The sequence below is a fragment of the Ictidomys tridecemlineatus genome, chromosome 8, assembly GCF_052094955.1.
Source record: "Ictidomys tridecemlineatus isolate mIctTri1 chromosome 8, mIctTri1.hap1, whole genome shotgun sequence".
NCBI classification, from domain to species: Eukaryota; Metazoa; Chordata; class Mammalia; order Rodentia; family Sciuridae; genus Ictidomys; species Ictidomys tridecemlineatus.
This window is the reverse complement of record NC_135484.1, coordinates 88,435,402-88,462,486: the sequence shown is the minus strand read 5'-3', so window position 1 is coordinate 88,462,486 and position 27,085 is coordinate 88,435,402. Positions and strand designations below refer to the sequence as shown.

General features: G+C 31.6%; 1 protein-coding gene across 4 annotated transcripts in view; it reads left to right on the top strand.

Annotated features, from left to right (window-relative positions):
• The window catches only part of Adgrb3 (adhesion G protein-coupled receptor B3), a 666,855-nt gene that overhangs the window by 256,840 nt on the left and 382,930 nt on the right, over positions 1-27,085 (top strand). For 3 of the 4 annotated variants that reach the window (XM_040282896.2, XM_021732558.3, XM_078019812.1), the window contains 3 exons: positions 2,319-2,429; positions 8,612-8,773; positions 14,938-15,102. In XM_040282896.2, the coding sequence (XP_040138830.1) occupies positions 2,319-2,429; positions 8,612-8,773; positions 14,938-15,102 (438 nt within the window). The remainder of the gene's footprint in view (positions 1-2,318; positions 2,430-8,611; positions 8,774-14,937; positions 15,103-27,085) is intronic. The other variant, XM_040282898.2, reaches the window with a different exon arrangement.

Sequence of the window (27,085 nt, the reverse complement as noted above, 5' to 3'; positions counted from 1 at the left end):
AACCTATAATAAGGTATCATCACCAATGCTCGTAGAATATTATTGATGATAAGTAGTTACTACATTAGAAAATATTGAATTTAGTTTGTATTGTAAATATATTTGAGGTCTGGAAATGACATTTCAGCTAATAATATGAAGTAAGTTACTTCAATTCTATCTTGAGAAATAAATATTTAATTTTCTGTTTATATTTCAGAAATCATTAAAAATTTAACATGACACTCTTAAAATTATCCCAGCAAGGTTCATCTATATTACTCAAATCCTTAAATTTCAGACTCCCACTCCCTGTGCAAATGAACCATTTTTTCTTAGAAGAGAGATTGCAGGTTATTTACATGCTGCCACTGAATTCGAGAATTGTCTTCTACTAGAACAAATTATATAATTACTGTGTAGTTCAGAAGTTATAGACATAGAATAATTTGGGGGGCCTCATTTGCTTTCTCAGTGCCAAAGCTTTCTTAGTGTGAGCACTAGACTCTAAACATCTACTCTAAAATGCTGAAAATAATAAACATATACACATAATACAAAAATTGTAAATTGAAGGTGAAAGAAGGTGAACTATAATGTTAATAAAAATTACTACTAACTTATTTTGCTATTTTAGATCCAGAAACATTTCAATTGCATATAATAACTTTAAATATTGAATAGTGAATAAGAATCTCTAGATAACTTTCTAAATAGCTAATTTCAAAAATCATTAACTGATATATGTAATTAGGTAGTTTGTATGAGCCTGATGAAAGCTGGCTTAGGTAGCACATACCATACCAACATATCAATGGAATGAAAGGATGTTGGCAGTAATGGAAAATTGTGATGGATTTTATAAGATCAAACCAACTGACATTTTATGAGAATTTCCATTTTCTACTTTGGATTCCATTTTCTACTTTGGATAGTATCTAAACTGACAAAAACGAACATGTATTTAGATTTCTCAGGGGACATGCCCTCAAGTAGAATATCTAGAAAGAGTTTCTGACAGGTCATGCTATTGGGTGTCATAGTTTATGTTGGAATTTGCCAGAACAGACAAACAAGGGTACTCATCTTTTTTTCCTTACATAAAGACAAGAGTTGAAAGAATTACTGCCTACAAAATACATTGCAAAGTAAGTTGTAATAGTTTAGCAGAAAAGTGTTTAAAATTGGTGAGAAAAAAGATAAACAAGAAGCTGGTGACATTTTTTATTCCCTGAATTTGACATTATTAGATTTGGTAACATATCCTCACTAATCATATTTCCCATGTATTAAAGACCTACTTTTAAGAGCTCAAAAATTTTCTCAGTGGAAGAGAATGTGCCACAGTATCTTTCCCTTTAGGAATTTCCTTCTCCTTCTTATACTCTCATGAGCCAAAACCAACAAATATCATATGCATTAGGTTTTGGTTTTTATTAAAATGACTTTACAGTAACAGTTCAATAAGCACAAAACTCTCCGAATTTCAAGCATATGAATTTTTTAAGCATATGAATTTTTAAAATTATATTACATAGAAACTATTCTTTTTTTCAATTTATTTTTTTCTCTCCCTCATTTGCCTCTGAGATGGTTACAGAGCTTGGGTGCTTTGTTAAAAGTTTTACTATAAAAAGTTTAAGCAACAGAAACCTAGAATCCTTCTCTTTTTCTGAACAAAGAGAAAACATTGTTATACATGAGATTAGGAGAAAGGTAAGGGATTATTTTTGGGTTAGGGCAGGAAAGAATTACCAGGGCCACCATTTTCTCTGAGCTTTTTAAGACACTAAGGATAACCTTATCCTTGAATAAAAATAAAGTCCATCAAATGAATAACAGAGAAGTTAGGTTACATAGCACTTCTCAGCCTTTTGACTCAGATCAAGAATAGGAAAGTTAGGTTACAAAATGATGCATTCCTTTAGAAAAAGTGCTGAAAACATGGGGTGATTTCTAGTCAGTAAGGAGGCAGCTGCTACCCAGTTTGGATGCTTTTTCTGAAAAACAACAGTTAACACTGTGGTTGTATTTTTTCTGATGTATTGATTCAGAATATTATCAGAAATGAGTACAGTATTTCTGTTAATTACGTTAACTTAAAACCTGATGTGTCATTTCATTGACTGTTGTTATTGTTTCTTGAAACCTTGTTCATGTTTTTAGGTTTTCTGACTTGAGTTTAGAGATATTCCAAGCAGATCAGCCTAGAGCATTTAGAACTGTGAATTTAATCAGTAACTTCTAGGTATGTGTAGGAACATATTGCATGAGACAGTAATGTAATTTGTGAGAAATGTCTACACACAAGCTTTCATATACCTTTATTCTGTCTTTAGAATTTGGAATGATGGGAGATCATACAATTAAAAGTCAGCGACCTCGATCTGTTCATGAAAAAAGGGTCCCTCAGGAACAAGCTGATGCTGCTAAATTTATGGCACAAACTGGTAATACGTTAGTTACATTTTTCTATTTATTGTTGTTAATTTAATGAAACCACTGCATGTTTTCATAATCTTTTGCTAAACATTTGTCAGTTTTTGGAGCTGATTTTTTTTTGAGCCATTTATTTTTTGTCACCAGTTAAAGTCCATAAATAAAGTAGCTGTGAATTGAAAAGTGCACAAGTAATGTGTAAGAATTATTTTGTTTTGAGTATGGGACGTTTAAGATTTACATATTATTATTTCTTCATGTTAATTAATCACTGAAAATGTACCATTAAACTTTTAAAAGAAGACAGCAGTTATTTCTTCAATAATTAATTGAGAATTTGGAATTTAAATAGGACTTTATATGATGAAATTTAACAAAATTCAACATGTTGAATATTTTTTCAAGTGTTGTACTATCTATAAATATTAGCCAATGGAGAATATGCATAGAAATTAAAAACTTTTTAACAATTTAATATATCATTTAAAAATCATTTTAAAAAGAATTGTGTTACATAAGCTAAATAGCAAATAGCTAACAGTCTATTATTAAGTTATAATACAACTCTAGATAATAAATATCAACAAAAATTAATTTATGATTTATAAAATTTGTATTTATAAATTGACTAGATTATTTTCAAAACTCTCTCAAGTATATATATATATATATATATATATATATATATATACACACACACACACACATACACCAAAAGACTGAAAACTGCATTCTTTTAAATAATTTCAAAAATGCATAAATATAAATATTCTGAATATCATACATTAGGCTATAGAGTTTGATCAAACAGATGAATTCATAATTTGACTCATAATAAGTGGGCTATAATTCCATCTAATACATTGCATGTGGCATCTCCTTGGATGAAAAAGTGTTTTAAATTGTTCTATGAACATTTTTAGCTGTTGCCTTTATTTTAGGATATTGAAATTTAAGAGTTTTGTTATACATTATAAAATTTTATACATTCAATGTTGACTGTTTTAACATTAGAAAGGTATCAAGTACATGACCAATTCTCAAACATGATGATCAGACTGATTCTGATGACATTCCTCCCCAAAATGCATATTTACTTCAGTTCACATTTTCTTGTAATATCTATCCAGAACAGTAGCCCCAATCTACAACTTAAAATGCAAATGCTGTTTATGAATTGTGTTCTTGGTAATAGGTGAGTGGTACATTTTAAGACATCCATTGCAAGTAGGCCAAGTTATCAGAACAGGATATTTAGAATAAATTCTATAAGGAATGTATTTTTAGTTGTTTAGAAATATATGTTACAGCCAATCCAAAAATGTAAAAAACTTGCTTATCTGGATAGCTTCTAGTACACCTTCTTATTTAAGTGAGGGTGATTAAAATTTTTTCTATTTACTTGATCAAGTTCAACAATGATACCAAATTCAGGCAAATTTCCAGAATGTTACATGTATTTTTGTCCTTAACAAGGAGCAAAAATCTCAAACTTGAACAAAGATCAGGAGTGTTTAAATCAAGGATAGAAAATGAGCTGACTATCAGCTTCATAGGCAGCATCTCATGAGGCATTTCTGCAAGATTAGAGTGTCCTTTGTGCAAAAGAGGTGATAAATATTAGCTTACTAAGTTCCTGAAAAGTGGGTCACTGGGAGAATAAAATGAAGAAAAATAGGTTTAAATGTTCAATAGTACAGTAAAATAAGTTTCTGCATTAAATACTGTGCAATTTGGCCAGGAGTCATTGTTCAAATTCAGTTTTTGGATGTGCCTACTATATATACCAAGAAAATTCACAATTTGCAGCTAAAACCCTTTTGGCAGATTCACACCTCAAGAAATACTGATTTTGTTAAACAGGAATTACTAATTTTAAGTTTTGCATTTACTCATTCTTTTCTAATCCTTGTTTTATAGCTAATATACATTTTAGTGACACATGAATTAGTAAATAGATAAGTCACTTATTAAATGAACCCATGAGGAGCTTTAAAATCATTTCCCCATGTTGTTAAAAATAACTTAGAAAAGGCAGTCAACTTCAGAATAAAGTTTCTCAAAATGTTGATCAAGGACTTGAATTCATAAATAATTTATATTTATTATTCCATTTTAATTCAAAGATAGTGTAAGCAAATATAAATACACGTATAATACCTATTTTAAAATTAAGTAGCTACAATAATGGGATAAAACTAGAAAGTGTGTTATTTTAATAATGTATAAAATTCATAAATTTATCATAAGCAATTATAAAGCTAAAATGAGAAGATATTTTTTAATAGTTCCTGAATAATTTCTTTAGATATTAAGGTAGTCTAAATAAAAACAGGTGTCACACTATGAAATTTTATAAATTAAGATTCATTTATAATTTTTCTCTATTTGTCTCTCAAAATATTCCCATTACATATGATAATTATAAAAATTTACTAACTAATTCGATAATAAGAAATAATGCACTAGAGGTAAATAATCATAAAAGACAACATAATATTTTATATTGATCATGGCAAAATGAAAGCAAAAGCCATCATAGTTTATAATTTAAAAATTAGTTCCCAGAATAAGAAACTTACTCTCTCCTGTATTAATGTGATTAGTAAGTGCTGTAATAAAAAAAAAAATTTATAGAGTAAGAGTGACATTTTTTATAAAGTAATACTTTCATGAAGTATCATAACTATATCAAATAACTTTTTGTCAGTCAGATAATTAATGTAAGTTAACTAGAAAATAAATGATGATGGTCTGATAGCCTAAGACACTATCTGGTTAAGAGAAATTAAATGATAAAATATAGATATTGATATGTAAAATAGACATCTGAATTAAATGCCAACAAAATGGCCTATGTCATCTTAATTACACTTATGATGCTTTTAACATCAATCATCAAATGAATTTATAATAAACATGTTTAGAAAGATAGTTTTTTATTACAACAGGAAGAACAGCCCATTTGGGGAATACATACATTTTAGGAATATGTACATGTTATCTAAAATTAAAAAAAGTAAAACTAAAATTGTGTTTTTAATTTCATGATCTTAACATACTAGCAAAATTTTATATCAATATTTTGTTCATAATTTAAAATGTATTCCTACACATCTCACCCAATCCACAGAAAAAAGTTGTAAGGTAGATGTATTACTCTTTTTATTGAAAAGATTCAAAGAAATAAAGTTACTTTCTCAGAGTCACAGAATCCAATAGCTTTTCATCAAACCATCAAACGTAGGTCATTTGACTTTAATTGCAAGACTTTTCCAGTTTTCTTTTGTGTTTTGTTCCAAGATAAGGAGCCTTAATAGTGCCTTAGATACTGAAGCCATCTACTGGATCTCATCTCAGTTACAAGTTAGGACACCAGATCAGTTTGTGTTATGTCGAAAGACATACATGTTGAAAATAATAGACTTTGTCTTATACTTTACTATTCTAATGTCAGTATTTTAAAAATATCTTTCTTATGTATATTAATCATTTCTTACAATGACCCAATCAACTAGAATAGTATTCACACCTTCATAAAGATGGAAGTGGCAACATATAAATAATTATTCAGTGAAAATGTCATTTGAAAGATAACATTTGAGTTATAACAAGATTGTTTTGGCACATAGGTCATTGTTACAATGACAAATTTTGATCCAAAACTTGAAAACCAGTATGCATTTTATTGATTAATTAATTAAATAATTAATTTGATTTTTGATCAACAAAATGAACCATCAGTTTGAGGGAGAGTGAAGAAGTTCTCAGCATTTATTATCAACCTTTCATGATGTAGGAACGACTGCTTAGCTTATTGAGCATCATTGTAGCGTTAAATATTTAAAATATCCAAGTTTTTAAATATTTGAACAAAAAGTAGACCCTGATCTTAATTCATTGCTCTGTTTAATTAATTAAAGTATATTTTTTCTGTCATTAGACAAAGCCAGGGAAGAGGACTGCTTTATGGCAAAATAGAACTAATTTTATCCATACCCTTTATCATTTCACTTATTATAGAATTCACATTCATAATTTCTTGCTTAAAATAACATGCAGCCATAATATTTATACATCATTTAATCTCATTACAAATAGGTTGGTAGATCATTTTAAAAATTCATTATATTTTCCCTAACTTTAAGCTTACATTTTTCATTGTGAAATATACATGTGTGTATACATAGATACAGGTGTGGATATTTTTAACCATTGTCATATTATCAGGATTTTAAAATGATGACTTTCAATTTTGCTAGAATATTCTTTAATGTAAAAGAACAAACTAGGAGACATGTCTTTAAATACATTTGAAATAATAATCCAAGGACACTTTTAAGAAATTAGTGTATACAAATTCATGAAGGTAAAAATAACTAATGTGATCAAAAATGATCTTTACTACTTACAGAATAATCAATTGCAATATCAAAAGGGAGCCCTATTTGATAGATATGTCATCCCAGTTACCATTATCTGTGCCCTTGTGGTATATGACTTGTTATCAGTGCATCATTATTCCTGCCTTTGAGTGCACAATGCAAACAAATATAAGAGCAAATACTTCATTACCATGCTATTCAAAGTGTGGTATATGGACCAGTGCTTATATGCAAGCATGTTGTTCAATTGAGTCCTCAAGGAATATGCAGATTACACAAGAGTATAAAATTGGCTACTTCAACAAGCACATGTTTTATTTCAGCTGAATCAATCTCTCTCTCTCTCTCTCTCTCTCTCTCTCTCTCTCTCTCTCTCTCTCTCTCTCCCTCCCTCCCTCGCTCCCTCCCTCTCCTTCCCTCCCTCCCTCCCTTTCTCTCTCTCTCTCTCTCTCTCTCCCTCCCTCCCTCGCTCCCTCCCTCTCCTTCCCTCCCTCCCTCCCTTTCTCTCTCTCTCTCTCTCTCTCTCTCTCTCTCTCTCTCTCTCTCTCCCTCCCTCCCTCTCAACAGATTTCTCAAATAAGAAATCAGTGTGTCAAATTGTGTTCTGATCCAAACTTCTCTTTTCCCTGAGCACCAATTTATGAACCAGCTGCCTTGAATAGCATTGAAAATAATATCTAAATCATTTGTTTACTCTTCAAAGAAAAAAAGAACAACAAATGAATTACCATTACTATCCTTTTAATTCTATTCCAAAGGCAAATTCCAGACAGAATCTATAAAATAGAGTTAGAATGCCCGTTGATCTATTTAATCAATGATGAAAAGTTTTCACAAACAACACCTCATCTATAAAAGTTCTCAACAGCTAAACAAATGGTTAACTTAGTTACTGCTAGCAGGTATAGGATGCAATTTGAATTTGAAGAGAAGCAATGGCAACTTTCAAACCAGTTTTAAAATTCATCCTGGAGGTGATGCCAGAATAGACTTAGAAGCCCACTGCAATGGTCTTTAAAATGCTCAACGCTGCATCTCCTTGGGACATGAATTGAGATAATAATAGAAATTAGACATAATTTCAGGATGAAGCCAACTCCAAGAAAGTTAATGAATTCAGACATTATTTAACATCTTGGAGCCCTATTCTGGAATAAATTTTAGGCCCATACTAAAGTAATAGAAATTATAGAGAAATTCTCTTTCAATTTGAGTAAATATCACTTCTCTAGATTATAGGTGAAATTGTGAGCAAAAGGTTTTTAATACCACAGAACAAATAGCTGTCATAGGATGGAAAAATAAAAGTTTCACATGGAGTAACTTACAAAAAAGTTGTTGGTGTTCAACACAGTTAAATTGATTCAAATTCTCAGGGCTCCATTTATCTTGCATTAGAAAGAATGTTATCAATAAAGGACTAGGAACACACCCATATATTCCTGTTCACCAAAACCACATAGTGAGCTTTGACATACATTTAGTTTCTTTCCCGTCAAAGGCTTGAAGGAGAATTGCTTCAACTATAATTATTATTGATAAATGCTGACTTGTTCCTTGTCAATAGGACAGTGAAATTTGTGAAGAGTAGCTTTACTAACAAGACTGGAACCAGTTTGGTCTTTGTATCAGCATTATATTTGTCCCTCTTTAAATTTGTTTTTCTCTGAAATGTTTTCTTGTACCTTTTGATGTACTATCATATTTTTACATTTGAAATTATTCATGCATGTCATAATGTCAGTTTGGTATAATGCTTGTGAGTATTCAAGACAGTATTTCACGTTTATTTATTGTCTTGCACGCAGGTGAATCTGGTGTGGAAGAGTGGTCCCAGTGGAGCACATGCTCAGTTACTTGTGGTCAAGGGTCGCAGGTGCGAACCAGAACTTGTGTATCACCTTACGGGACACACTGCAGCGGCCCATTAAGAGAATCAAGGGTTTGCAATAACACTGCCCTCTGTCCAGGTAGTGTTAGCAGCAACTACAACTGTGGATGTTATTGAATTATGTCATGCTACGCATTTGGAACAATTTGTTATTTTCATCTGAACTGGGTATAGACATTTTAATTAGAGTGGATAAGTGTAATTCTTACTCAACTGTGATATTTTACTATCTATGTGATTATTTCAGAACAGTGAAGAACCTATATAAGTGACTGACTTCCTGTGGCAAATACCAGCTTCACATTTCTGTATCTGCTTCTTGTAGGATAAGGCTTACATATCTTTCCTATATTTTATATGTCAAAAATGCCCAATTGAATGCTTGAATAAAATATAATTTTACAGCATGCTAGAAATAGGATAGACATTGTTTAAGTCAGGGATTGACACAGTCTTTCAGGCCAAATAGCCAGCCGTTTTCCTATCATTTATTGAACCCTATAAGATAAATTAGTGTTCCTGATGAAAGACCAGTTATTTTATTTTATTAAATTCCCTGAAGTAATTACTCTTGTAGGAATCATTTACTCTTTTGAAAAAATAAAGTTATTAAAGAAAAAGAGAGATATCTTTAATGTTTACTGGAACACTGCATAATAGCATACCCACTAAGGATCAGATTTTTTTATGTTGTATCAAAGTTTGGTTCTTATATCTGTGCACACATGCATTTAATAGATGTTTTTCCCTCTTGAACCACTGACATAAATGTAAAACAAAAAAGTATTAATAGGAATCTGGATTTTCTTTTAAAAAGTCTAAAGCACAGAATGTTAGGAATCCATATATTTATATTTTGTTCTAAACTTTTGGTGGATAAGTGACAGCAAAATTCCTGTCGACTTCACAGTCTTTCCAGAGGCCTCCAAAAGGGAGTGGATATAGATGTACTGGTGCTGTAGTAGCCTTGCATCTGCTAAGTAATGCTTAAAAGTTTCCTGTTGAATTCCATTTTCAGAAATAGCTGATTCTGTAGTTACTTAAAACAAGAGTAGAGAGTGGGTAGCATAAAAAAAGGGTGGGAATAAACCCAATTTCCTAACAGAATAGGCAAGTGGGATCCATTAAAAGACAGTCTGAAGGAGTTGTTGTTTAATGGGAATAAAGTTTCATTATTTGCAAGATGAAAAAGTTCTGAAGATCTGCTTCACACCCGTATGAATATACCTAATACTGCTGAATTGTGCACTCAAAATTGTTCCAGTGGTAAATTTTATGTTATGTGTTTTTTATTACAATAATGAAAAACATGGGGGATATACAGGTAAAGAAAGTGGTGGGCAGAAGGTGTAGGAGGAATGAATGAGATAATGATGTAGGAGATCTTAGAACTGAAAGGTAGGAAAGCAGTAGATGAAGAAAGAACTAAAGTTAAACAGGGCAAAACATTGATGGCTATGAAAAAAAAAAGAAGAATGCAAAAAAACAGTAATTGCTTCTGAAAGCAAGAACAATAAACAAGGGCTAATGGAAACAGACTAGATGAGAAAGAACATAAAGTAAAAACTAAAAAGATTCAGTTAAAAATAAATGCTTAAGGAGGTCATGGAAGGGAGAAGACCATGAGAAAAGATGCTTGAAAATAGGGATCACAGAGCAGAGTCTAGAGAGAGACACAAGTCAGGAGAAGGAAAACAATCAGAGAAGTGGGATCTGAGGATTCTAAAAGTGAAATCTTTAGACCACAAGAGTAAATGCTTGTGGATCTTCATTTGAGTATGAGTACAGTGACCCTCTGGAAGAACACTTACTTAACCTGGTGCCTACGTAGAGTATTCACTCTATGGGTCCCCTGATCAAGTTTTCTTTTTTTGTTAATGACAGAAGTGTTCCTTGAGATTTAAGCTGTGCTAGATACATAAATTATCTCTTCATCAGTGTCTATTTAATAGTCAAGAGGCTTTCAACATAATAAGGATAGAGTCTAATGGCAAAGGGCATTTGACTAGGTCCCAAAGAATTTTCATGCAGAGCTACATGTCCACTCACCAGCTATGCACATTCATAAGCTGACATTTGGAAATCTCCATCCTTCTGCCACAGGCTGCTGATTAAGCATCCACTGGGCACCAATAGCATCTGTAGCAGGAGGAGAGTACTTCTCCCACGTGCAACTGCCAAGCTCTCTCCCTCTGTCTGATGACCAGAAAACTGAGCAGTGTTCTCTGCTTACAAAGTTTTTCTTGATTTCTTAGCCTTTTATCCTTACATCTATAGAAAAAGATATAAGCAATTACTAAATTCCTTTTTACCATAAAGAGGGATGTTTGTCTTTCTAATTTTGGTTGAATAATACTGATAAGAAATGTCTATCTTGTAATCATTGTTATAGTTCAATTTGTTTAATTAAAGATAATGAACTTTGTTAATTTATATTTAATTTTCCAAATATAAAGAATAATTTAGCAACTTCTTAAGTTTAAAAATGTAGGATCAGTATTCTAGTTTATGAAATTGCAATTTATTTTACATCGTTATTGTATGTGCTTTGAAATATTTTATGCTCACTATTATGGTTAATTGTCTGCCAAGCTGAAAACAGTGAATTTTAAAATAGTTTAAAATTTAAACAGTATTTTAAACAACGTAAACATCTTTCTAAAACAAAATTCCCAAGAAAATTAGTTCAGAAACAAATAACCAACTTGAAATACTGTGGAAACTCAAAATATATTTAACATTTAACTAATTAATATGACACAAGAAACAGAAAATTGAATATTAAAGTCACTTTCCATAAAACATATGGAATGATAGAATTAGAGATTATATTTATTTGTACTATAAAAGATAGATCACTAGTGTTATAAATAAACTTTTACTCAAACTATTAAAATTGCAAAGAATTTTTAAAAACTAATTATTAAAACTGTTATTTCTAATATGAATCTGAGATATCTGACCTCTTGTAAAATTTTTGCTTTGACATTATGTTCTCTTTAACAGCTCTTATTATTTAGAGTAGAAAATATGGAATAAATAGAAAGCAAATTGAGAAAATGACCTACATTTAATTCTATATTTACCAACCTGATTCAATTAGATTTATGGTCTAAAGTGTAGTTTTTCAACCTCTGCCAATTGGCTGTTGGCATTCTGATGATAAATCTTGGTTGCAGGGAGGCCTGTCTTCTGCAAATTCAATGTCTAGCAACATCCCTGGCCTCTCACTAGGTACCTCTAGCACTTGATCTTTTTCTGAGTTTTGATGGCCAAAATGTTTCCAGACATTACCCAGTGTCTCCTGGGGGCAGATTTGCCTCTGGTTGAGAATTACTGATCTATGCCATATGTATCCTAATTCAATAGATGTCCATGTAGGCTGAAAAATAAGTTTGGATTTTATTTTTGTAAATGTCATAGTTGTCATATCCATTTATTTATTAAGGAAAAATCTTTTCACCGAAAGGAGTTATTTTATGTACAATAAAATCTAAATCATAGATATTTTTATTAATTATTTATTATTGTTTAATTTTGTAGATAATTTAAAATCTGGTGATAATATATCTTGTGTGTTTCATATTTTTTAAATTGTATCTCTGGTCAACACAAAGAAGAGATATGATAATATAGCTGGTACCAAAGATAAAGAAGAAAACTATAAAATGGATGAAGCTATTGAAGTTAAATGTTTTTTTATGATTATTTTTCAAATTGACTATATAATTTATAGATTTTCATATTTGCCAAAAAGTAGAAAAATTTATGTAACAACTCTCCTTTAAAATGAAAACATATAATTTTTAATAAATGTCTTATGAAATGTCTTTAAATATTATAAAGAATGTGATATAATTTCCCACTAATTCAATACTACCTAAAATAACAAATTGTTAATAATTTACTACCTTTGTCAAATGAAAAACATTTTAAGCTTTTATGAAATGATGTGAATAAGTCATGAAATGTCACCATGTAACAATAAAGACTGTTAAAAAGTACTAAGTAACATTAATTTTTGATGAATCCTGTTCCATGATTTAAGTAAACCCATCAAGATTAATCAGTATTTTCTGAAATTCATGGAGAAAATTTGCCAATTCAGCATTTTTCTGGGATTGTGCAGTGCATATTAAAGCAATATAATTTTATAGAATAGAAAATGAAGAGAACCAGAAATATGAATCAGATAGTGTTAATATTTTATATAGAAAAAGGAGAAGACAGGTTGCTTTTAAATGGAGAAATCTTGGTAATTGGAAAGAAGTACAAAAGTTGATAAAAATATAAATTTTACTTAAAAATACATTCATGTAAATTACTTTTAAATATAATTTTATAATTGATTATATATACATATACACATACACTCATATATATTAATATGCACATATTTTAAAACTATATGTGTATATTTAAAATTAAATATCATCTTATTATCTATCCTAATACTAATGGATACAAATTGGCTTTGGTTTTTCCAACTTTTCTTAGGAAAAATTTTAAAAAAATCTTTATTTCACTTTCTTGTTCTTTTCTATGCTACTTTAAAATATTATCCCAGCATGTAGCATAGAATCTTTAAGAGTTTGAATATTACTCAAATTTGGCTAATTTTCCCTATATTTGAACATATTTTCACCACCAGTTGAGGTAACTCAATAACATAAATAGAAAAGAATAGTATACCTCATTATTAAGGTATTATATTTGTGGGTTTCTTTTTAAATTTATTTATTTATGTTTTAAATTGTATATACCTATGTATTACCTAATGCTTTGACATATATGCACATTGTAGAATTTTTAAATCTAGCTGTACTCAATGACAACATATTGTATTCTTAATATGATGTTAAGTAGTCTCACCACAAAAATAATAATCCTATGTGGTAGTACATTTTCCAGTTAGCTAAATTTAAGTATATTATGATGTTTTTAAGGTAATGTTTTTATGGTCAGCATATACATGAATAAAATTCTAAATATATTGTATTTGCTCACATAATTCCTCTGCCACTTTATATGAATTTGTGCTTACCCCTGCCGATACTGAAGAGAAAATGAGCAATTTTTTTTTTGTCATTTTCTACTATAAATTTTACCCTCTCCACTCCTCCCAGTGAGTGGCATTTCACTCTTCTGAAACCTTGAACTTAGAGTCTTCTAAGGCCAGAAGCTCACATCAAGACAGGAGCTTCTCAACAGAAGACTACTTTTTTTCTTGACTTCATTTTATTTGTGTTGTCCACAAGGTGTTATGGCTTACTACCCCAAATATAAATTTTGGGATGACAGCAGTAATTTGAACATTCAGAAAAGGGATCTAAATTTTGAAGTCTGGTAGTCTTTTGTAAAAGATACCAGTATTTATTCAGAATTGTTATTATGAAGGATCAAAGATCATGTTGTTATGTCTGGTCAAGTTTAATCTCATTATAATGAAATATGTGAAGTCTTGGTATATTCATAGTTATGTTTTCATAATCTTTGTTATATAACTTGGATTGTTAATGAAATTTATACAAATTAGGAGTACTTTCAGTTCTCCCAAGCTGTCAGAGAAAGAAGAGCGTCTTCTGATTTTCATGGCCATTAGAAAGAGATCCTCATGTTTACCACTCATTTTGAAATGGGGGAAAGAAGAGGATCTTACGCGAGTGTTTAAAATGACCCTCTTAGGCAAAGGTGGTTACTTTGAACCAAAAAATTTTAATAAAATATATTGATTTTCTAAAATGAAATTTAAAACCTTTTGAAATATATACCATCAATTTTCAGATTGTTTTCATTTTCTGATTCAATAAAAGTTTTTAATTCTCACACTTTACAAGTATTAGAAGAATTAGTTTGGTCCTTGGTAATTTAAATGCAAATTTAACTCCAGAGGTTCATTTCTGTTATTAGAAATTTATTTTTCTATATTCTACCTTAGTTAATCTTATTTTGACTTAAAAATAACTTGTGTTTTATAAAGAGGGAGAGAGGCACAAGGAATTTTTAAGCTTTTTGACATGAGCCATAACTACAAATGTAGAAAGAAGCGAGCATACAGTTTAATATTATTTTAATGGATTTTAAATTAAATTTTCAATTTTATGGAAAATAAGACTGCTATTGCAACTAAATTTTAAAAGTATCCTCATACTTTATTCAATGAGTTTTTTCTTAATTATACAGAAAATAATCTTGGGCTTTACCATCTAGTTTGGTTATTGAAGCTTCTTTGCTTTATTACAGTACATGGAGTTTGGGAGGAATGGTCACCATGGAGTTTATGCTCATTTACATGTGGTCGAGGCCAAAGAACAAGAACAAGATCATGCACACCTCCCCAGTATGGAGGGAGGCCCTGTGAAGGACCAGAAACACATCATAAGCCTTGTAATATCGCCCTCTGTCCAGGTGAGCATATTTGCATTTGGTGAACTTTGCATTTATATGCTTTATATACAGTTCCTAGTGTACATAGGATATAAAAGAATAGAACTCTTTTAGTCACATTGGAAAATGTGCTCCCTGGTTATTGTTTCTTGCCCCAAATTGGTTACCTTCCCAGACTCTACCATTTATAACAATATATATTTTCTTGAGTGAGTATGAATCAAGATTCACCTTTATTGGATTTCTATAAATGTGTATATTAATGTTTTCCAATGAGTTTTATCTACACTTGATTTCCCCTTCTAAGAAAATTTCAAGAATTCCTAAGATCTTGAAATTGATTGTTACTCTCATATGATAACTAGAAAGATTTTATTTAGTGGTGGCTCTCCCTCTGTCATTCCTTCATGCTCATTCAATTAAGGAAGGGAATTGCCACTGACTGTGTGTGAAAATGACAGATACTTGGTAGGATGTTGGACTTTTCAGATCTACTGCTGGCTGCATAAAATGATTGATCATAAATGATATATAATATTTATGTGGTTATGGAAGACTGTATATTCTGTTCTTGGAACATATTTATGTTGTGTTAAATTTTTCTGTTTCAAATCTATTCTATCTTTATTAATTTCACCAATTATGACACAGAGAAGTTTTCATAACACTATTATTTAGATTATTCACCCATTCAAACATAAATATGTCCAAAATGAATAGAACTGATCTCTATCTTCAAGAGGCTCACAATTTGGGGGCGGGGAGGAATGCATACACAAAAATGACAGATTCTCCCAGAAAAAGATAGATATGAATGATGTTTGGCAAAAGCTATCAAGAATGACAAATGACTATAAAAATTCATTCATTAACTCTTTGGGAGATTTTCTGTTTGGTCACATCTTCTGCATATGCAAACAACATACCCAGAATCCCAGTTATGTTGGGTCCATCTCACATCAGTCCCATTATCCATCTCACATTCAGTCCCATTTACACTCTAAACTCCCCCAAATCAATATCTTATGGTATGAGACAGTGCTTCAAATTTCTGAAATTTTAACTATCTAAAATATTTGAAGATTTGAAAAACTATATAAACACTCAAATAACAAGCTAAATTATCTCCATTACTTCAGAGAAGAACTACTAAATTCTTATACTTAACGGCATACAGTTAGGGATAAAGGAATTTTATTGAACAGGACATTATAAATATGAGTTATGAATATAATCCATATAAGCCAATAGCCTTGTAATTATGGTATTGGGAAATGAAAGTTATGATTACTTGTTTGTAAATTACTCACAGAATATCAGTTCATTGGATCGGTTTTATTCTTTCTATATATAAATGCGTAGATGGGCACACACACGCATACACATTCATATCCTATCTTTTCTCTAAGGGTTTGGGAACGTTTATTCAAAGTTTTGAATTTGTAAAATGTATAGTGCTGTTCAGTGACATTAATGGAGAATCAAATATAGTTCACTCTTATTTGTTTATGGTGTATGAAAAATAAATTTTGGTAAATAAAAAGTAATAGATAACTAAAGAACTTGTTAATACTTTGAAATTTATTACTATTTTTTATCTCAGTTGGTCCACGAGTATACAAAGATATAGCATCATTAATCAGTTAAAATATTATAATCCGATTTTCTCATAATCTACTTTCCATGAAGAACACTTTCAGGAATAAAACACTTGGACATTAGGGTATAAGGAGGCTATATTGAGAGAATTCAGATGTGAAGACTCATTTTCCTACATTGATATAGTTGTGGCTCTATCATTCAAGTAGTAACCATTTGTGTTTTTGAGCTGGTTGGTGTTTAATGGTGTCATACTATCCTTGGGATCACTCTAAGACAGCTAAAACCAAATTACTTAATTTCATGTAGTTCATTTCAGGACATGATGCTTTTATGTTATTTGTAAATCTGGCCCATCCAGTATTCTTTCATAAGTGAGCATTATAGGTCTATCTCTGTGTACTTAAGTTCATCATGAGTTGTTTCTTTCTCCTGTTATATTGATTCTTAAATTTAGTTATATAATAAAAGATGTAAAACTTTTATCATGTTATATTCTTAATTTATTTCTGATATGAAAGGAAACTCTAATAATTGAGATTTTAAAAAATACTTTCATATTCTGCCAAAATATTTTTGCATTATTACTTATAAATATGTAAGATGTATTTTGTGCAAACATGAGCAATTCCCCTTAGAACTAATTGTCTTATAGCTAAACTCCCTGATTATACCTTCAGGGATTATAAAACCATAATTAATCATCAACTAGGTATAAGACTACTGAGAATATAATTCCTTATCTCAAAAATTTACAATCTCTTATGTAGATTCAGTCATAAGAATATGAAAAACTGAATGCAGTTTTGAAATTATATGTAAGTACTTCAGCCTGGGTGAAAAGTGATTATTTGAAGATTCAGTGGTTTGGTTAACATTTCTTCTAGCCATGCTACCTATTTCTTAGATGTCCTCTTATGGGATTAAGCTATGACAGGAGGTGTTTCAGTAGTAAAGAAGTAGGTTAAGTCCCACACTAGCTGTTTTTTGATTGGACCTAGTATGAAGTGCAGACAAGAAGAAGATGGCAAAAACCACAAATTGCATCAGTCCTCATCACTAAATCTTTTAAGATTTGGCAATGTGAATTGTAGTAAGGGCAGTGCCAGTTTACTGTGGGATTGTGCTACAACGGCATTCCAGAATCTTGCTTTAAGAAACAGGCATAACCCCTACAATGAAGTAAACACCATATAGAGATGAGTGTATTGTTCACATTCAATAGTGAATTTTTTTTATTTGTGCATAATTTTCTATTTATGTATGAATAGATAATGTCCTATCAGATACTTTTCTTAGTCAATATCCAACCTTCTCCCACTTCTGTTAGAGTGAAAACCATCTGCTTGGGATCGATATAAAGAGAGACAAAAGAAAGGAAAGAAAGACATGGCATTTCCTAATTTTTTGTAATTAGCAAATTGTAATTACATTCCTAATTTGATAATTAGCAATTAAAAATTAATTATTAATAAACTAATAGTTTCAATGTATATACCATGTCTGAGAACAGGGGTTCATGTTGATGGGGAAGGAAATCAGCAGCACAGAGTATGGAGTAACAACAGGAATTCACTATTATTCATTCACTTTCTCATAAATACAATGTGATCTCCATTTCCTACTTTTATCATCTATACTACTAAGTAACATGAATATTACTGAAGTGTGTGTGTGTGTGTGTGTGTGTGTGTGTGTGTGTGTTTAATAGTCTTTGGGGTCTGTTTCTCTTATCTCACCAAACTTAAAGTTCAGTAAAATCTATTTTTTTAATTTTCTCTGAATTTTCATTGTAGTTACTAATTAAATATTGAGTTTAGAATGGTTTGAATTGGTATATTTGAGTAAAAGGAACCCCTCTCCTATTTCCTACTTATTTTTCCATTGAACTTTGTACCTGGTAATATCTAATAAATTACTAGTGAATAGATTTTTTAACATTCAAATATCTGAATTTCTAGTACTCATCCCAATTTTTAAAGGATATCTTCTACATCTATTTAGTAATATATTAATGTGGTATTATAGAAGGATCTTGGATTTTCACCAAAGGACACATTTAAATTTAGATTTTTAACTCATAATATAATTGTGACACTCCTCTGATCCATAGTTTCTTCATCTTTAAAATGTAGATGTTAGCAATATCTACTTCATAGGACTATTAGGAGAACTATGTGAAGTGCTTCATAAACTGAAAACACTTAAATTATTATTACTTGTATTATATCAGTCCTCTTGAGCCAATGTCCACCAGGATCATAAGCTAAGTTTATGTTATCTTCAGCCATGAGAAAACACTAACAAGGAGAACTGTGAGGCATCTCACAGAGGGTTAAGAAAAGAAAAGTTAAGAGCCTTAAGAAAAGACTTTGGTTTACACAGTTAGGTGCTTTCAGGGAGAGTCAGGAACATTGTTCTGGGTTGGCTGTGGTTATGAAGGAAGAACAAGTCTACAAGTCTACAAGTCTGTGATGGGCTATATTGATAAATTGTCTAAAAAAAAGGAAGACTATAATTGGTAAAGAAGTAGCATCCACTCATTTTAGCTCTGGTGCTTTGTAGATTGTACTGTGACCTTGTTTTTGTCTCTGAAGTGAATGTGACTGATATTGATCTTCTCATAGATGTCTTGGGTCCAGGGAAATACATGAGTCCTACTGTAAGTACCAGACACGCTATGAAGATCAGAGATGTCAGCTATGTCAAACAAATCCCTAGTGTCCCTTCATAGTAACTATTCTCCTACCATGCTCTGCTCACTTTGGATGTCTCTTACTTTCCCTGATGTTTAACTGGAGAAGAGCATCAGTCATAATGGAATGTTTGAGTTTTTCTAGTTCGCTCACCATTAAAGTTATATAGATATATATCCTGAAAATAATACTTAAATAAGCTTTTCCAAAACTAAACACATAAGAAAACTCAAAAGCTTAAGTTCTCAGTTCAAAACCTCAAGTTTCCTTTATAGTAAATTGATATGTAAGTAAAATTTTCCTTGTGAGTAGTTGAACATTAGAAAACCCCATTATTTCAGTTGGATCCTCATTAATGTTTCAGTTTTTTTCATTTCTCAACATGATACCTATTCATGTAGTAGAGTGCAAATAAAACAGAGAAAATGAGTAAAAAAAATGAGTGACAGATAAAATCGAAAATAAATGATGAAAGAAATAAATTAGCAGATAAGTAATTTTATTTATATATTGAAATATGCATAAATAAGACTAATTATCTGATTTAGTGTGAAATAAAGTGATCTGGAATTTAGAACACATGGATTAAGTCTTTGTGCTAATACTAAATTTAGACAACTTATTTATCTATTCATTCCTCAACTTTCCTATTTATAAAATGGAGCCAGTATTCATTATCTTTTCACGTCATTGGGATTGATTGAGATATGATTATAATTACTATGGATGTATCTTGAAAACTATATAAAAATATAAAGTAGAGGATATTTGTCAATATTTATATAAGGATATTACTTTAATATTAAGAAATTTTGCATCTATTGAGATGATCATATCATTTTTATCTTTAAGTCTATTGATGTGATGAATTACATTTACTGATTTCCATATGTTGAAACAACCTTTTATCCCTGGATGAACCCTACTTGATCATAGTGCACTATCATTTTGATATGTTTTTATATTCGATTTGCCAGAATTTTATTGAAAATTTTTGCATCTATGTTCATTAGAGATATTGGTCTGAAGTTTTCTTTCTTTGACATGTGTTTGTCTGGTTTTGGAATCAGGGTGATATTGGCCTCATAGAATGTATTTTCATGAAATAGTTTGAGAAGTATTGGTGTTAGTTATTCTTTAAAGGTCTTGTGGAACTCAGCTGCATAATCATCCAGTTCTGGGCTTTTCTTGGTTGGTAGGCTTCTGATGGTGTCCTCTATTTCCTTGCTTGAAATTGATCTGTTTAAATTGTGTATATCATCCTGATTTAATTTGGGCATATCATATGCCTCTAGAAATTTGTTGATACCTTTGATATTTTCTATTTTATTGGGCTACAAATTTTCAAAACAATTTCTAATTATCTTCTATATTTCTGTAGTGTCCATCATAATATTTCCTTTTTCATCATGGATGTTAGTAATTTGAGTTTTCTTTCTCCTTCTCTTCATTAGCATAGCTAATGGTTTATCAATTTTATTTAATTTTTAAAAGAACCAACTTTTTGTTTTGTCAATTTTGTGAATCATTTCTTATGTTTTAATTTCATTCCTTTCAGGTCTGATTTTAATTATTTCCTGTCTTCTACTGCTTTTTAGGCTGATTTTCTCTTCTTTTCTAGGGCTCTGAGAAGTAATGTTAGGTCATCTATTTGTTGACTTTTTCTTCTTCTAAGGAATGAACTCCATGCAATGAACGTTCCTCTTAGAATTGCCTTCATAGTGTCCATAGATTTCAGTATGTTCAATCAGTGTTCTCATTTACCTCTAAGAATTTTTTTTATCTCCTCCTTGATATTTTTTGCAACCCATTGTTCATTCAGTAGCATATTATTTAGTTTCCAGGTGTTGGAGTATCTTTTATTTTTTATTTTATCATTGATTTCTAATTTTATTCCTTTGTGGTCAGATAGAATGTAGGGTAGTATCTATGCTTTTTTTTGTATTTACTAAGATTTGCTTTGTGGCATAACATATGCATTCCTTCATGTTCAAAACACTAGAAAAACTAGGGATATCAGGAACATACCACAACATTGTAAAGGCTATCTATGCTATGTCCTAGGCCAACATCATTCTAAATGGAGAAAAATTGGAAACATTCCCTCTAAAAACTGGAACAAGACAGAGATGCCCTCTGTCACCACTTCTATTTAACATAGTTCTTAAAACTCTAGCCAGAACAATCAGACAGACTAAAGAAAGTAAAGAGATATAGATAGGAAAAGAAGAACTCAAATTATCACTATTTGCAGATGATGTGATTCTATACCTAGAAGACCCAAAACATTTCACCAGTAATCTCCTAAAACTAATAAATGAATTCAGCAAAGTAGCTGGATATAAAAATCAACACCCATAAGTCAAAGGCATTTCTGTACATCAATGACAAACCTCTGAAAGAGAAACTAGGTAAACCACCCCACCACTCCATTTACAATAGCCAAAAAAAAAAAAAAATCTTGGGAATACACATAGCAAAAGAGGTGAAAGACCTGTACAATGAAAAATATAGCATACTAAAGAAAGAAATTGGAGAAGACTTTAGAGGATGGAAAGCTCTACCTTATTCTTGGATAGGCAGAATTAATATTGTCAAAATGATCATGCTACTAAAAGCACTATACAGATTCAATGCAATCCCAATCAAAACCCCAATGACATTCCTCATAGAAATAGAAAAATCGATCATAAAATTCATCTGGAAAAATAAGAGATCCAGAAAAGCCAAAGCAATACTTAGCAAGAAGAGTGAAGCTGGTGGTATTACTATTCCAGACCTTAAACTATACTACAGAGCGATAGTAACAAAAATGACATGGTATTGGCACAAAAATCAACCTATAGACCAATAGTACAGAGAATAATTCACATTATTGCAGTTATTTTATATTAGACAAGGTGCCAAAAGCATACATTGAGAAAAGATAGCCTCTTCAACAAACACGGCTGGGAAAACTGGAAATCCACATGTAACAAAAATGAAATGATCCTTCTATCTCTCACCATGCATAAAACTAAACTCAAAGTGGATCAAGGACCTAGAAATTGTACCAGAGACCTTGCACCTAATGGAAGAAAAAGTAGGCCCAAATCTCTATCATGTCAGATTAGGCCCCAACTTCCTTTAATAAGACTCCTGTAATGCAAGAATCAAAACCAAGAATCAATAAATTGGATGTATTCAAACTAGAAATACAATAGAAATTGTTTTCTTTTCAGCAAAAGAAACAATCACTGAGGTGAATAGATAGCCTACAGAATGGGAGTAAATTTTTACCATAGGTACAGCAGATAGGACACTGATCTCTAGAATACATAAAGAACTCATAAACCTTAACACCAAAAATACCAAATAACTCAGTCAATAATTGGGCCAGGGAACTGAAGAGACTTCTCAAAAGAGGATGTTCAATCAATCAACAAACATGAAAGATGTTCAACATCTCTAGCAATTAGAGAAATGTAAATCAAAACTACTCTAAGATTTTATCTCACCCCAGTCAGAATGGCAGCTATCAAGAATACAAACAACAATAAATGTTGGTGAGGATGTGGGGGAAAAGGCACACTCATATATTGCTGGTGCAACTGCAAATTGGTGCAGCCAATCTGGAAAGCAGTATGGAGAATCCTTGGAAAACTTGGAATGGATCCAGCCATTCCACTCCTTGGTTTATACCCAAAGGACTTAAAAACAGAATACTACAGGGACACAGCCATATCAACATTTATAGCAGCACAATTTACAATAGCTAAATTATGGAACCAACCCAGATGCCCTTCAGTAGATGAATGGATAAAGAAACTATGGTATATATACACAATTGGAAATTACTCAGTATTAAAAGAGAATAAAATCATAACATTTTCAAGTAAATGGATAGAGTTGGAGAATATAATGCTAAGTGAAGTAAGCCAATCCCAAGAAACCAAAGACCAAATGTTTTCTTTGGTATGAGGGTGCTGACTCATAATGGTGATGGGGGGTCGAATGAAAGAAATAGAGGAACTTTAGATAGGGTAAAGGGGAGGGAGGGGAAGGGAGGGGGCAAAGTGGTAGGAATGATGGTGGAATGGGTTAGACATCATTACCCTAAGTGCATGCATGAAAACACAAATGTTGTGAAAATACTTTGTGTACAATCAGTGACTTGAAAATTTATGCACTGTATGTGTAATATGAAATGAATTGCATTCTGACATCACATGTAACAAACTAGAATAAATAAATAATTTAATTAAAAAAGAAATTTTGGAAAAAATAGGTCAGATAAACTCAAGATATTATATAATTTTAGAGTTCTACAGCCATGATCATACACTCAAAGAGATCTCTCTGGTTTGCACAAGGGAGCAGTACTTACCTATGGGCTTGTGTTTTCCCTGGGCTGAACAGTGTCATACTGGCTGTCCTATATATTTGAGAAGTTTCCAGGCTCCCCACTAGAGGGAATGTGTTGGGTTGTAGTTTCCAAGTACATTTGCATACTCCTATAAACCCTGAGAGAGGAAGAATCACCCAAGGGTAAGTCCTCAGGAGCATCCTTTGATCCAAATGTCTCTATTATCTAAAGCAAGAGATTTCAGTCTCTTGCTGACCTAAAAATTCTATCCTCAGCCTTTATAAGAGGATGACCTTCCAGTTGTACCTTGGCAGGGAGCCCTTCTGGTGAAGACTGTCAGTGGGAAGATGCTAAACATTTGCCTGAACTTCCTTCAAAGGTCCACAGTTGTCTGTAGTGAGGATGTTATAATTTCCAACTCAAATACTGCCTCATTAACCTGTTCTTTAATTAATTTGGGTCTTATCCTCTTAACTTTCCAGTTTGCTGGATGTCAATTATATTTGTTTTCTTTCATTTTAGATTTTTATCATTACTCTAGTCATCTTTTAATTCTTAGCTGATAAGATATTTAAAAATCATTTGTAACCTTAGCTTAGTCCATTTTGCTCCTCAGTCTTTTAATTGTTTTTGTTTGCCCTTCCTTGCCAGTGGTCCCACCCCACCCACAAGCCTTTTGAACCTTACCCTGGTCACTTGCTTACATATTCATGTTTGTTTTCTAGGAATGATATTTGCATTTTGATATTTTCTCCTCCGTTATAATTTATTTTAAAATAGCAAGGGAAAAAAACAGATTTTTTTTTTTTATTCAGCATATGTTCAGAGCAAAAAGCCTTGTGGTCTGATGGTTTTTCCAGATCCCAGGGTAACTCCTAACTCCGTGCAGGTTTGAACTCTCCAAATTTGTTTTATCTAAATCAGAATGCTTCAAAGCCAGGAGCCAGGATTCTTCTCCTCGCATCTCTTCCATATATTTGCCTTAATCAGTCAGCAGTATTTAACTTTGAAAAATTGCTGAAATGATAGTTTTATTATCCAAAATATGCATGATGCGATGGATAGACACACAACCTATTTATTTTGTGGTTTTTATTATCTGAGATATTCTATTTTCTCACCAGTTATTGATCAAGATGTGAAAACAGACTGAAAAAAGCAACATGTTTTTTTAATTGCCATAGAATTTAGTTTGGGCCTTGTCCACAGAAATAGTTTTTTCTTCCAGGTGAACACAATTGCAGCTCCATATGAATATGACAGGAGCAAGTCCAAACAACAATGTAAACATCAAAAACCTAACAATTTGTGTTTGCAGTTTTAACTCTTCCGGGTCCAGAAAATCTGGTGCATTGTCATATTGCTAAAATGAAACACTAACTGTCTCATGTGACATTGGTGCATAAGGAAACACATTATATAATGGCGTGACAGTCTGATCTCTCAGCATTCTCCCTGCCTCAAAACACAGCCTTATTTTTCTCTGTTCTTAGTCACCTTTGCAGATCGGCTTATAAAGCATTTGGAGCTTTTAAACTGAAAAAGAAAAAAAATAGAAATCCAACTTCAAGTGCTTGTGATGGAAATGAAGAGAAATCAAACAGGCTATGAAAATGTTGATTGTGACCTGGCTGAATATTATGGAAGAAATTATGTTCTCAAATGCAGTGTTTACCAAATGGTGTTCCATAGGGAGTGGGAGAGATGAGGGGTTACATTTCAAATAAATTTGGAAGCACTGTTAGTTTTGAAATATGTAGCACATTGTTACTATCTCTACTCTCCCTACTGTGCAATGGCACACAAGCACTCCTCACTCCTGACTGATCCTAGAAGGGGTTGATCAACCTTTTCCTATTCCTCCTTCTCTTCTCCTCTTTCCAGTCTCCACTAACCACCCTTCTACTCTCACCTTCTACAAGATTAGCTTTTTTAGATTCCACAAATAAGATCGTGTGATACTTGTCTTCCTGTGCCTGGTTTATTTTACTTAGTATATTGATCTCTATTTTCATTCATGTTGTCACAAATAACAAGATTTTGTTCTTTTGGGGGTAGAATGGTATTTCATTGTGTATATGTGCCACATATTCTTTATCCATTTATCAGTTGATGGATACCTCAGTTGTTTCCATTCCTTGACTATTATGCATAGGGCTCTAATAAACATAGGGATACTAATTTTTCCTTAACATACTGATTTTCTTTTCCTTGGACATGTACCCAGCAGTGAGATTGCTGAATCATATGGTAGTTCAATTTTAAAATTTTTGAGGAATATTCATACTGTTTTCCATGGTAGCTGTACTAATTTACATTCCCACCAAAAATGATCAAGTATTCTCATTTCTCCACACCTTTGCCAGCATTTAGTGTTTTTATTTTTGTTTTGTTTTTGCAGTGTTGACCACTGAACCCAGAGCCTTGTACATGGTAGACAAATGCTTTACTACTGAGTTAATCTACCAGTCCATCTCAAATCATTTTAATAATGGACATTCATACTAAGTTGAGGTGATTTTTCATTGTGGTTTTGATTTGTGTTTTCAAGATGATTAATGATGTTGAACAATTTTTGTGTGTGTGTGTGTGTGTATATGGACCATTTTGGCTATTTGTATGTTTTCTCTGAAGAAATGTCTACTTAGGACTATTGTCAATTTTAAAATAAGTTTTTTTTGTTGTTATTGTTTGGCTATTGAGTTTTTGGAGTTTCTTATAGAAGCTGATATTAACCTTTTGTATAGTTCTCAATTATTTTCTTCTGTTCTGTAAGTTATCTCTTCACCCTGATGATAATCTCCTTTGTTGTGCCAAAAGTTTTTAGTTTAATATAATCCCGTTTGTCACCTTTTGCTTTTGTTTCCCGTGCTATTGGCATCTTATTTTTAATACCCTGTCCATTTTGTTGTGCTAAAGCGTTTTCCCTGTTTTCTTCCAGTAGTTTCATCATTTCAGGTTTTGCATTTAATTTGTCGTACAAGTTGATTTTTGTGACTGGTGAGAGATAAGGGGTCTACTTTCATCCTTCTCCCTGTGGATATCCAATTTTTGCCTCTGCCCTTTACTCTGTGCATGTGGTGTTTTGTGCTTATTGATTTGCATCTCCCAGATCAATCTCACTTGAGCCCATTAAGTAATCTTTTTAATGGGCTGTTGTTTCTATGTTCATCATTTTTGTTGTTTCCTTGTCTTGTTTTGGTTTCAGGTTTTTCTAGCTTCATAAAATGTGTTTTGAAAAATTCTTTCCTCTTCAATTCTTTGGAGAAAATTGGTAGTTATTCTCTAACTGTTTAGTATAACTCAGCAATGCAGTCCAGTGTTATTTGAAGGGTAGTTTTTTGTTATTGTTGTGTTCAGGTTG